Source organism: Corvus kubaryi, unplaced genomic scaffold (genome assembly GCF_017639235.1).
Source record: "Corvus kubaryi isolate FWS band 111438036 unplaced genomic scaffold, C.kubaryi_AGA036_p1.0 66, whole genome shotgun sequence".
Lineage (NCBI taxonomy): Eukaryota > Metazoa > Chordata > Aves > Passeriformes > Corvidae > Corvus > Corvus kubaryi.
The window spans coordinates 29689246-29701738 of record NW_024582054.1 but is presented as its reverse complement, the minus strand read 5'-3'; the positions used below and the strand labels follow the sequence as shown (position 1 = coordinate 29701738).

Sequence of the window (12493 nt, the reverse complement as noted above, 5' to 3'; positions counted from 1 at the left end):
ATGTTCCTCACTGTAACTTTTTGCAGCCTCAATGGAGAGTGGCTGCTGAGCATCTCTAGGGGCTGCACAGGGGTAGAGAGCAGCAGAGCCTGGGATGCCTGTGCCCCGTTAGCACAGATTATAACATTAATTCTTGGTATCAGGGTGCAGCTGGGTGTAAAATCACATGCACTAGGTCTGTGCCATTGAAGAGCTTCACATACGGGGTAAATATTTTAATTTCTAACTTTAGGGCCACAATAGACCAGCTATGCCGCTTTGTTATGGTCATAACCAGTGTCTACTAAGCAAAAATAATTTCCTGCTTGAGTGTGATTGAGACAGAAATATATCCTGTATCCTCTTGTTTGAAAATTTGCAGGCAGATTTTCCTCAGTGTTTACAAGCTACAAATGGCCTGGTTTTTATTATGCATGTTTGCAGCTTTCCTCCTACTGTTAGCACTGCTCATTTGTTTTAATTTGCAGAGCAGTAAAAAGCCAAGGTGCTCTTTGTGTACAGATATTCACTAGGAAACAGTGGCATACCCACTGTGCAGCACTGGATATTTTGTCACATCATTGTTGTCTTTACCGTTGTATTGCCAGAATTTACCTGCAGTAGTTTAGGTCCCTGGAGGCTCCAGTGAAAATGCACCAGCTGGAAAATGCATCTTTAGGGCCATTTTGTTACCTGGAAAATGCTCAAGTCCAGCATGACGTGACCATGCCCTCAGTGTGACTCTGCTCCTCCTTAGGAAGGGCTGTGCTGGAGGTGGCTACACTAAGGTTATTCTGCTGCTTCCTTGTGAGAGATAAGTCTCAAAAGAGGAGGGAGAAGAGGGCAAGGGACACAGAAACCATGTTCCCATGAGCTACTAAAAAAGCGGAACAGAAGGAGAGAAAACTGAACCCAGTGTGTTGGAATTTCTGTAAAACGATCCTGAGTGCAGAGGGCACTGGGTTGATTTATTGCTGTATTACTCCTCTTCTTTTGTTGACCCTGAAACATCTCTACATTTATGTTAATTCCAAAAAGACCCCCAACTGTTGCAATGTGTATCATGTTACACAGGGTTGAAACCCAGGGTCCTTTGTGAGCAGAGCACTGGTGCATGTGTTTTCAAGGAGCCTGTCACAAAAGAACAGAGCAGTGAAGTGAATTAGCGGACTGTGTATTTAAGGATAATTGTAGTATAAATAATGTGAGAGAAGTTCTGCTTTCCCCTGTAGCCTGTATGCAAATACAGACTCTTTTAAGGGCTGCAGCACATGAATGGGCTTTGGTAATTGCTTGTACAGAGACTACAAAAGGAATGCTTTGTCCTCAGGGAGCCTGGAATATCGATTTGAGAATATGAGACAATGTGATTATCCTGTTCATAAGTTGAAGCTGGCATTTTACCTTCACATTACTTGTTCCAATGTACATTCAAATGAGTGGAGGTCTTTCCATATGCAAAGGATTTACATTTAAAAAGTGCTTACAATGTGTGTTGTATTTTATCACATCCATACCAAAGCACGTGCCACCAGGATGCCAATTCTTGACTTCAAATCTGTGACATCTGAGAATATCCCTTTTAATAGGAGCAGCAAGACATAAATGCAAAATTAAAATTACCTTCCTGAAAATTTACTTGAAGCAAAATAATTAAGATTCTTAAATATATGCTGGATTTACATTATCAGCTGCTTTTCCTGAGAAACATAGTGTTTCTGACTTGAATACATAAAATGCCAGAATTGCTAAAATGAGAATCAGGAAACGAACAAATTGTGACACCTCTATATGCCAAAAGGCATAATCAGAATATTTTAATATAATTTTCTAACAGAAACATGGAGATTTAATTTGGGGGGAAGCAGAGTTACTGATGTGGTTTTTTCTGCCTTTAGGCATGCTTACGAGTCCAAGAGCAGAAACTCCAAAAATTCGACAACACGGTGGCTGAGATAGAAGAACTTCTGAATAGTAATGAACCTCCACTGGAGCTACAGGTACAAAGAAGCTTTTACAGCTGCTGCACCAGTACTCCTTACTGTAGGCCTGCTTCTAGTATTGCTTTGCCACAATCAGTTACTGGTTTTACTTAAATCTACTCAAGGAGAGTTGGAGGCATTTTGTTGCCAGTGGGCAGTGGCATTTCATTTATTGTATCTCTAAGGCTGTTAGAACTAAACCTGTCATTTTAAACACAAAGGTCTTTCTCACTTCTGTGCCTTTTTAGGCACTTGGGCCTGCTCAGAGAGGTTGATATCAGTGATATCTGGTGTTAGCTGCTGGCCAACAACAGGGCACAATGAACCTCATCACCTCTTCGGGGATCCCAGGAACTCAGCTTTGCTGACTGTGTGTTTTAAACTCTACCTTTGCCTTGACATAGCTTAATGCAGCTTGGTAATGTGCAGTTTCTTGCATAGAGTGATGTTTACTGTGATGTTTTCCTTTGGGCTATCACAAGGAAATCTTCATCTTTCTGTGTTAGCTTCACACAGCAAAGAATAAATTCTTGTTTAGGACCGTGTTAGCCTACCTTGCTCCTGTAGCAGTTCCCTGATCACCTGCTCGCTGTGTCTCTCAGATGCACCTTGAGCTTGACCCCGTTTGGCTATTTCTGTGTTTATCCTCAGCAGGCAGTGAACTCAGAGGAGTTTCACTGGGTAAAGTGATCTAAGGAGCTTAGGGAAGGACTCAGCAACCTTGTTCTGTGCACGCTGTGCTCCTCAGGAGCACCAGGTGCCCTGAGTCCCTAGGGTGGTGTCCCACCATGTGATCCCACTGAGCTGCTGCCTCATGCAAGTCAGGAATGACATTCAGGACCTGTTGGTCCTTAGTGAATAGTCTCGAGCCAGAGCTCCCCACCTCTCTGCTGGCGTTATTTTGGGTCACTGTGAGGAATTTTCCCCAGTGGAATCACTGCAGGGAGGTGTGTTACAAAGAGAGCTGTCACCCTCTTTTTCATGGCAGCTGAAGCTCAAGTAAGGCTTTTATCCAGCTCAGAGTAGGCACTGAAGAGATGGATAAATCAATTCGTTAATAAAACAGCACCAGTAAAAATGCTAATAAAGATGAAGTGAGATCAGTCTTCCTCAGAAAAGCAGGACTTAAGTACTGGAGTGGGAGGCAAACAAATCGAAACAAACTGTAATTGAAACATCTGGACTTCAGATCACTTAATTTCTTTTTATGTCTCTCATGGATTTTTGTAATATTCTAGGAAATCAATCCAGTTATAATTGATGTATGTTTATTTCCAATTTTAAGGTCATCAGATCATCTGTTGTGCAAAAAATGGAGCTAATAAAAGAGCTCTTGTCAGTGAAGCGAGGGACCAGTGAACTCACCGTGAATGCAGCAGAACTGAAAGGAGACCTTGATCTGGCCAAGACACAGATTGGAATGACTGAATCACTTCTCAAAGCTTTATCTCCTTCAGACACCTTAGAGATCTTTACTAAACTAGAGGTAGCATGCCACAAATAGTGTGTATTTTATAAATTTGTGTACAATTTCTCTCTTGGGCAAGTGTTCACAAGTGTTCATCCTGTGTAAATTGTAAACTGCTGGAATAACTCAAGTGAAGAGCCTGGCTTGAATATTTCCTTAAGTTGCCAGAAACATGGAAGAAAAGCCTCTTTTTACTGGAATTGTCAGATATATTTAGTTAACCCTTGCAGCTGTTGGAAATGGTTAATCCTAGGCACAACAGCAATATTGTCACCCAGGATATGTTCAAGCAGTGGTGGGTGTTTGGGCTGTATAGTTTCTGAGACTGGGTAATATACAGAGAATGCCTTTGTGCCACCTGAGCCTGACTGCAAGGGGAGCTCCCAGTAGACAATTTCAGCCAAATACTTGCTGAAACTCGAGCTTGGAGGCTTAGGCTGGCAAGATTTAAACCTCCTCTGGAGCAGTGAGTGGATTATGTACACTGTGGGTGTGAAACCACTAGTGTTTGGGGCAGTGAAGTTACAGCCATTGGAGGAAAGATGGAGCTTTTAATTAATTCTCCAGCTCCCTCTAAGTTACCTTTCAGCCCATGGGGTCTTGATTCACAGAGTAAGGAATTTAGGGGGTGAAATAATGCCTGTGGCAGCTAAGGCATTTTAGCTTGTAAGTATTATATGCTCTGGAACATACAATGGCACTGTTCACATATCTGTTCTCTGGTTATGTATGCTTACAGGTGTATACACACTGCTCAAGGAGAGTTTAGTGCTTACACCTACCTACTGATTGCCTTGTTAATGCCAACATAAATTATTTTGACACATAGGCAGGGCTAAACCCTTTTGCAAAACTCTAGGTTGTACTAAAGCAGCTCTGTACAGTGAACTTCTGCTTCCTCTTCAAAATTTTCTTTTCGAAACATTTTAAAAATGTCCCTGTTTTTTTTAAACCTTAGGAGATACACCAGAAAATTCTGCAACAAGAACACCTTGTGGCATTACTCCAGGAAGAGACGGATTGTCCTGATGTGGATGAATTAAATAAGCAGCTCAAATGTGTCACTGATTTATTTAATAACAAGAAACATGTGCTTCAAGATCACTTTATTGGTGTTTTGAATCGTAAGTGAACACATTTCGTAATTATTTACCTTTACAGGTTTGCACTGACCACCACAATGACTTAAAGGTTGTGCAATGAATTGGTTAGGTATCTGGAACTGCTTTGGTATCCCAAACTGCCTCAGGGATCTGAACAAGATAAAAATTTGGAGAGAAATGGCTTTTGATCCCAACAAACCACTCAGTCTGAATGAAAGTATTTTGTTTCTTATTTTTGTGTTTAAAAAAATAGATAAAAGAAGTGTAAAGCATAATTCAGGAAGAAATTTCAGAGTAGTTAATTTAAAAATACTTTAATTTAGAAATCCAATGTTTTAATTTTTTCCAGTTATTTTTTTATTTAAAGTTAGTTATTAGAATAACTAATGTTATTACTCTTGACTTTAAGCAAGACACAGGATTGTGCAGGTTGGAAATTCAGCCCAGAGGTAGTCTCATGTCTCCAAACGTTTTTTAAATAGTATTAATGTGTGTGAAAATGAGGAAAGTTTCCACTAGGCTATTCCAGGTCTTGTTTGCCCAAACTGCTGTGTATAACAGACTGTTCCTAGACAACAGTTGTGTTGATTGTCAACTAATGTTGGGTAAAAAAAAAAAATAAGAGCTGCAGCATTTTCAGTCACATGTGCTGTAGTAAAAAGCAACCTTTGACAGTAGCACTGATATAGTTGCAAATTGTCTGAAGTCTTCATGTTAAATAGGATTTTCTTCTACAGAATGCAATTAATGAAAAAAGTTGGAATGTACTTTTTTTTTTCAGGTCAATGCAAGAATTTTAATGACTGGTTCAGCAGCACTCAGCTGTCTCTGAAGGACTGCTTTGAGCCCTCAGAAACAAAACCCATACTGGAGGAAAGACTGCAGAGGCTAAAGGTAAAGTATTAAAATACTGTAATTTTTAAAGCTGATAGCTCTTGAAGTGTTGCTCTTTTTACCCACGAGACTGTTCTTGGGACTGAATTCAACTGCAGTGGTTTTATAACTTGAGGCTGAAAGAACATCTCATATAACTTAAAGCATTAGGAAAATAAGGACAATGAAAATAAAACTTAATTGAAATGAAGTGTCAGTGTTCAGGTTCAGACAACTTGGGCAAGTGAGAGAGAGGACAGTAGTTAATGAAAGTCAGTGGACCTTGACCAGGTACTTCAGTGTGCAAGGCTGCAGAAAGTCAAATATGTAGAGAGTAGCATGAAATTCTGACCTCCAGTGGACTCAAATGTGAAAAATTTGCATTTGATTTGTTGTAGCCAGATTTTCTCTCCAAGTCAGACAGAATGAACAGAAAACAGATGGAAAAGCCACATCTGCAAGAAGCAATCACAGTTAAGCAGCAGCAGGAGATAGTGATGTCAGTGCTAGATTTGGATGCTGCTTGCCTGTTTCTGTGTGTACCAGTACTGCAGAGAAAAAAAACAAGTCATCAACTCCACTTTCTCCTTATTTTACAAAGAGCAACTTTTCCATTTACATGTGGAATAATCAGCAAACTGTGAATTAACATATATTCCTTTTCAGGAACTGGAATTGCTGGAAAAAAATACCTGTGGAGATAACAGGAGCTGAAAAGCTCTTGTAACATAAATGTCTATTACACTACAGCAAATTTGACAAATGCATCTTGTGTTTGTGCTCCTTTTCAGCACTTCCTAACATCTGAAGGCAGAGATAGAGACATCCAAGAGGTTAAAGCTTTACTGAATAAAGTGAAGCCTTACTTGCCCAAAGCAAGCATTAACCACCTCAACAGTCGTGTGAGAGATCAAGAGGCAGAGCTCCAAAGACTGATCTCCAAATGTCAGAAACGGGAAAAGGAACTTGGTGCCTCTCTCCAGCAGCTCAGTAGGTAGGGAACTAATCTTGTGTCTGACATTTTAATCACAAGTGGTATAAAATGATTCATTATTAAACAGCCACAGGGAATGGCAAACCGCCCTTCTTTTTATAAAAGATGGTATTTTGAGGAAATGTTTTGTTGTATCTTTCATGTGGGTGGTTTTTTTCAATTTCGTAGCAGACCTGTGTGGAAACTATGGACAATTTCAGTGACATGAATGAAGATAGTTGAAATTAAGCTTAGGTTTAAAATTTTTCTTGATTGGTCACAGCATTTATGTTACTTTTTCAGCAAAACACTGGTGCCAGCAGGTTTTAGCCATGTAATGCCTCTTATTTTGACCTGAGTCTGTATTTTTACCTCCTTTAGCCTTGAAGAAAGCAGCATGGCCTTGGAAGAATGGCTCTCTACTCAGGAGGAACAAGTAAAAGAGATCAATAAAGATGCTACAGAACTTGAAAGTGTCTATAAAACACTATTAATGCAGAGGTATTGGGTTTTTTGGTCTCTACCTAAGAACTGTCTTTTAAACGAGGTTGTTCCATGTTGTTACGACAAATAGATGTTGATTAATTTTTTTTTTATTTTTCAGGAAACCATTTGATTCCCTGGCTCAGCTAGTAAATTCCTTGAGGGAGGCTGGGCTGACAGAATATGAAACCCTTCCAGAAGCCAGTAATCTTATTAGTAGGTACCACGCACTGATAACACGTGTAAGTGAAATGACAGGGAATACTGAGAGACTTCCAGTGGAAGGATCGAATTTTGAAGACCTTGCCCAGGATGTTTCTTGCTGGATCAAAAAGTTTGAGGAGGCTCTTAATAAAATGAGTTCCCAAGAAAGTGAGTTGTCATCAGACGAACGGATTAATCAGATAAAGGTATTGTGTTAAATATATTCCTTTTTCACCTTCCACCTCAAGCTAATGCTTGATGAGTCAGAACCTCCTGAAAGATAGCTGCTCATGGCCTTTAGTTTTGTCATTTGAACTTTTATTTTTGTCAGCACAATACGGGTCTTCTTTGCAGAGTATAATTAATAAATCAGCTTAATTATCCCAGACTTTGAAAATTAGAGGATCTATCTGTTTACATGTCAGTTATGTAATATATTGGAAGAAGACTTCTGTTGCCTTGAACAGCAGTGTGAAAAGTATGGAAAAAATAATGGTAATACCTTCTATTTTGTAACAAAAATAGTTGTAAATGCACTGCTTCTGATTCTTGTTCAATACAGGAAATCACAACTCTCAGAGATGAAGGAGAGGCCAAAATACAGAGCATGGTAGCTCTAGGAGAAAGTATATTGAGAAATGAGAAAAATAAGAAGCCAGAGGTTCAGCAGACTATTTCCGAGCTTCAGAAAAAGTGGGAAACGGTCTGTCAGCTGGCCACTGAATACAGCAGGTAATGTGGAATTTGCCAAGAGGCAGTGGAGATCACTTACTGCTATATTGACTTGTTTTCTCTTCTTCCTGCACCGGTTCCATTAAATTTCTGTTCTTTGGGAGCAGAATGAGATACTTACAGAATAATTGTATTTCTGCAGAGTTGTGGAGGGGCAGGTCACAGTTTGGCCTGAATGGTCAGGTGGGGGATAGCCAGAGATAGTTTCTGGTGTGGTCGTGAATATCCAGAGAATCTTCTGTTGCCTTCTGGTATTATTGAGCTCTCAGTACCCACAGCACAAGAGGCGCTCAGGAGGAGCCAGCACAGCAGAATGCAGAGCATTCTCTTCACAGTGAGTTGGAGACAAGAGAGGAGGTGCTCTGCATGTCTGAAGAGATGCTCAGCTCCTTGCAGGAGCAGACTTGTGAACAGCAGATGCACCACAGGAGCAGCAGCAGTGAGAAGCTGGAACAGGGAACTTGACGCAAAAGCACTTCATGTATGCGAGGCTGTGCTTTGTTTATTTGCCAAAAAATATGAATCTTGAGGGGCAGAACCCAAAGCAATGAAGCTTTGCTTTTGTCCATGATTATCCTGCTGTACTTGACAGAATTATATCCAGACTATTTATTTGGATTTGTTTGTGTGGGATCATATTTTCTAATGTTGGCATTTAAGTTCCATCTGGAAGATATCTGACTCCATCACGAAATGTGAACATACAAATGTTACTTATGTCTCATTGCATACTTCCTGTGGACAAATGCAACCTGTTCATCTGCAGCAGATCAGCAAGCATGCTTATAAAGCACACAAAGAGAAATCCGATGTAAAGGTCAGGAAAGTAATCACTGGATCGTACTAACATAGCCCATATTGCATATGCTGCTTTTGTTGTCTGTATCTCTTTTCAAAGACTCCCCCGCCCAACTAAATGTGATGTGTATCTTCTACAGAACATTCCCTTTCAGGAGGCTGTCATGAGAAGTCAAGGAGAGCAGATTCATAACCATATTGTAGTTTTTTAAACAGAATTTCTGCTGCAATGAAAAGCAGAAAAATACAGAGCATGAGCATTGCGTCTCAGATGCTGGAAACTGTGGGTTTACAGGTTAAGGTTTAAGAGGGTTAGTCATTTGTCCTGCGTGCAGGTCCAGTTCATCTGCAGTAACTTCAGTGTTTTTCATCACCTTGAAAATTCCAGTCTGATCACTAATTTAAAATCTGGAGAAAAAAGTATTCAGTACACTCAAGTTTGTTCTAATGTTCGACTTGTTCACAGTTTGACATTTTCTAGGTAATCAATACATTTGTTGTTTTAATACTGTTAAACACAGCATTTTTTTCTTAGCCCTCAAGAAGCACTTCAGTGCAACAGGGAGCAATATGAGCAAAGCAAAGAAGATCTGAGACGGGCTCTAATGGAACTGGAGAAACAACAGCAGGAGATTTTTGCCCTTCAGCCTGGTTTGGAGGAGAAGCAAGCTCAGCTGGCAAACTATGCTGACCTCCTGCTGAAAACAGAAGCCTTAACTTCCCAATTCAGCAAACTGAAAAGCCAGAAAGAGCATCTACAGGGCCACACTGTTGATCCCTGCTTCACAGAGGCAGAATGGTCAGAATTAAAGCACCAACATGAAAATCTGCTCAGCCAGCTCCAGGTTGGGACCTCACTCCCTTTCCTTTCCTGTTGGCTGCAGTTCTCACTGCTCAGCTGTGGTGTCATTCAGGTGGGAAGTTCATGGGGAAAGCTGGGAGTGGAAGAAATTCCTCTGAAAAAGGGCAGGGAATTTCTCGTTCTTTCTCTGAGGGATAAATACTGAAACAAATGAGACCAAAGCAAGTGTGAAGAACATTTTGTACCTGTATAAACAGATTTGAATAGCTATAATATGAAACATTTGTTCTTACACTCTTCAAGCCACAGTAGGGTTTCTTCCTTTTGGAAGGATGAATTTAGAAAACATCTGAAAGATTCTTCTCCAGCATCTTGCTTGTTCTTGGTTTCACCCAATGTAGTCCAAATTGGATTTGTACCCTTGTGTGGCACTCTGCCTCTAATGTTTCATCTATTTTAAGAGAAAACACCCTTTTTAGGAGCACATTCCTATGAAATGCCAACCTTTTTGCTTCCTGCTATTAATAAAAACTTTGTTCATGATGGAGTCCATGATGTGCTGGGGAGAAAGCTAGATGGTTTTGTGGTTAACCCGTGGTTAGCCAGATACTTTATGGGAAACAAGCAAGTTTGTTGTGCTGATGAGGTCCTGGAAAGGCTGTAACAGTCTGTGGATGATGATGTGTGTTTGAGATAGTTGTGGACTAATCGTAGAAACTCCTTTGTTTCTAGACCATCATGCAGACATTGGAAAGCCCTGTTCAAGAGCACCAGCAGGTAACAGGCCTGAGCACTGAGCTGAAAACTGTCTCTGAGAAGCTTGCTGAGTGTGATGGTCCAGCAATGGAACAATCATCAGCTGAGCAAAACCAGTTGAAATCACAGGTATGTTGCAGTTTCTGCATCATGGAGACCATCACGTTTGTAAAAGAGAACTGCTCATGGTGTCAAACTGAAAAGCTACGAAACCTTTCTAAAATAAAAAGTATGTGATGTTCCTTTTATCCAGATAATTGTAGGACTAAAGCCACTCTTAATGAACTGGGGGGACCTTTACTGTTGACTGAACTGAAAGTTCAGGAGGAATTGTCCTAGCTCAAGCACACAGGAGTCTTCAGTTTGGTTGGTGGGGATTTTTATTTTTCCTCTCAGGGCATAATGAGATCACTAAATTTGGTGTTAGTCAGTGTCTTTAAATTAGCCAGTGTGGAAAGCTAAGGAAAATGTCAGTGAGCCAAGTTCAGTTCTAAGAAGTGTCCATGCATAAGTAGACATTATTTTGTTCTTTGGCAGAATGCAGATCAGTCTTGTAGCTGTGAGTGTAGAGAGCTACTGTAAGCTGAAACTATACCTCAGATATGGATCACTGCAATTCCCTATCCTTCAGAACTTGCTATACCTCTGAGAAGGAAAAAGGAATAGGAGAGAAGGCAGGGGGAATAATCTGTTCAGAACACAGAAGGATCATTGTGTACCACCCAGTGTGCTATGGGATTATTTTATCGCTGTAATGCTTTTGGCTTCAGGCGTTCTCTGTGCATAAAAATGGCTGACAAAATTACTGGTTTAGTATTTGACTTTCTGCAGCAAATAGGTTGGCATGTACCTGTAAACACAGTTTGTTGTTCACAACAAGTATTTACGATTTTAGGGATTGACTATAGATCTTAACATTAGGCATACTGAGTAAAGATACTTTTCAAATAAAATGTTTTCTTTGTGTTTAAAGGAACAACAGGGACCTCTTAGTCGATGTGAAGACACTGTGAAGAAAAGTTTGGTTTTAGCAGAAACTGTTAAACAAAATACCTCTTCACCGGAACAGGAGTTTATTAAGGATGAGATTGAAACACTTCAGAGCGAACACAAATGTCTGGAAGAAAGACTTGAAAATGTCAAGCAAAAGAAGGAAAACATTTTCAGTGAAGCCCTTGAGTTAAAAGATGAGTTTGGTAATGAAGTACAAAAGGAAGATAAGGCAGATACAATGCTGAAGAGAGAGACACAGATCACTTCTGGTACTCGAATCTCTGCAGAGGAGACCCCCACAGCAGTGGAACTGAAGGAGCCTCTGGAGATGTGTGATGTGAGTTTATTTGTTGACAGTAACAATGAAAAACTGGTTAAAAAGACATCTCAAATGTTTTCTGTGTATCACATCCTTAATTTCACTGAAATTAAGCCTCCTGTAAATACAAATGTATAAACCAAAGAAGTGGAAAGAACTCAACCTCGTTATAACAAGTCTGTAGCAAGCCAATAATGTATTCAAAAGAACAGATTTCTATGTAAATATAATTCCATTTAAATGCATGTAACTTTCTCTTGCCACTAATTAGAGCAGGTATCCTTGGTCAGGGTACAAGGGAGAAGGTGTAGAGATGGGACAATTGCAGCTACACCTCTGCCAAAGAGCTTTGAGAGCTTCTCTTAAGCCAGAGAGACTTGTTTAGAACTGCAGCACAGTATTTGTCCTGTTTGTTTTCAGAGAGAATAATTTTTACCATTCAGAGATTCTATGTTAAAATAGAATGTTTATGGCAACACAAGTAGATTTCCTTTTCTATCATTTCTCTTAGGGTCAAGATATAAATGGAAATACATCAGAGAAAGAGAAGCAGAATGCTCCAGTTTTGGAGGAAAGCAGTGTATTCTCAGACAGCTCATTACAAGAGATCCATCACAGCAAAGAGAGATTAGGGCAGGCTGTTCAGGTACCTGACAAATGTATTTTAATATATGTCAGTATATATATATATATGTGTGTGTGTGTTCAGTAGAAATCCATATGGAAGTCCTTAAAATTTATTGTCTTACAGAGGCATGTTTTCCTTACCTGATTAAAGGAACAATAAATTATGTTCTCTCCAAATCATCCTTTCAGCCTTGCTCATGTGAAGAGTGCAAGAGATCAAAGTGATGGTCTCTGCAGACCCCCAGGGCTTGGACCCACTTTGTCCATGATGCAAAATCCGCCACATACCTGTGGTTTCATAAAATCACAGAATCACAAAATGGTTTGGGTTGGAATGGATGTTAAAGTTCATCTAGTTCCAAGCCCCTGCCATGGGCAGGGTCACCTTCCACTAGGCCAGG

The 12493-nt window shown here is 40.1% G+C and overlaps 1 protein-coding gene across 4 annotated transcripts in view; it reads left to right on the top strand.

Moving 5' to 3' along the window:
• SYNE2 (spectrin repeat containing nuclear envelope protein 2) overlaps positions 1–12493 on the top strand; it is a 158029-nt gene that overhangs the window by 39314 nt on the left and 106222 nt on the right. For all 4 annotated transcript variants that reach the window (XR_006019356.1, XM_042047759.1, XM_042047760.1 and 1 more), the window contains exons 33-44: positions 1878–1979; positions 3247–3447; positions 4388–4553; positions 5314–5426; positions 6197–6399; positions 6760–6879; positions 6983–7271; positions 7628–7797; positions 9131–9440; positions 10130–10282; positions 11127–11483; positions 11977–12111. Coding sequence is in view for 3 of the 4 variants with exons in the window: in XM_042047759.1 (XP_041903693.1) it covers positions 1878–1979; positions 3247–3447; positions 4388–4553; positions 5314–5426; positions 6197–6399; positions 6760–6879; positions 6983–7271; positions 7628–7797; positions 9131–9440; positions 10130–10282; positions 11127–11483; positions 11977–12111 (2319 nt within the window). In the remaining variant the exon portion in view is untranslated. The remainder of the gene's footprint in view (positions 1–1877; positions 1980–3246; positions 3448–4387; positions 4554–5313; positions 5427–6196; positions 6400–6759; positions 6880–6982; positions 7272–7627; positions 7798–9130; positions 9441–10129; positions 10283–11126; positions 11484–11976; positions 12112–12493) is intronic.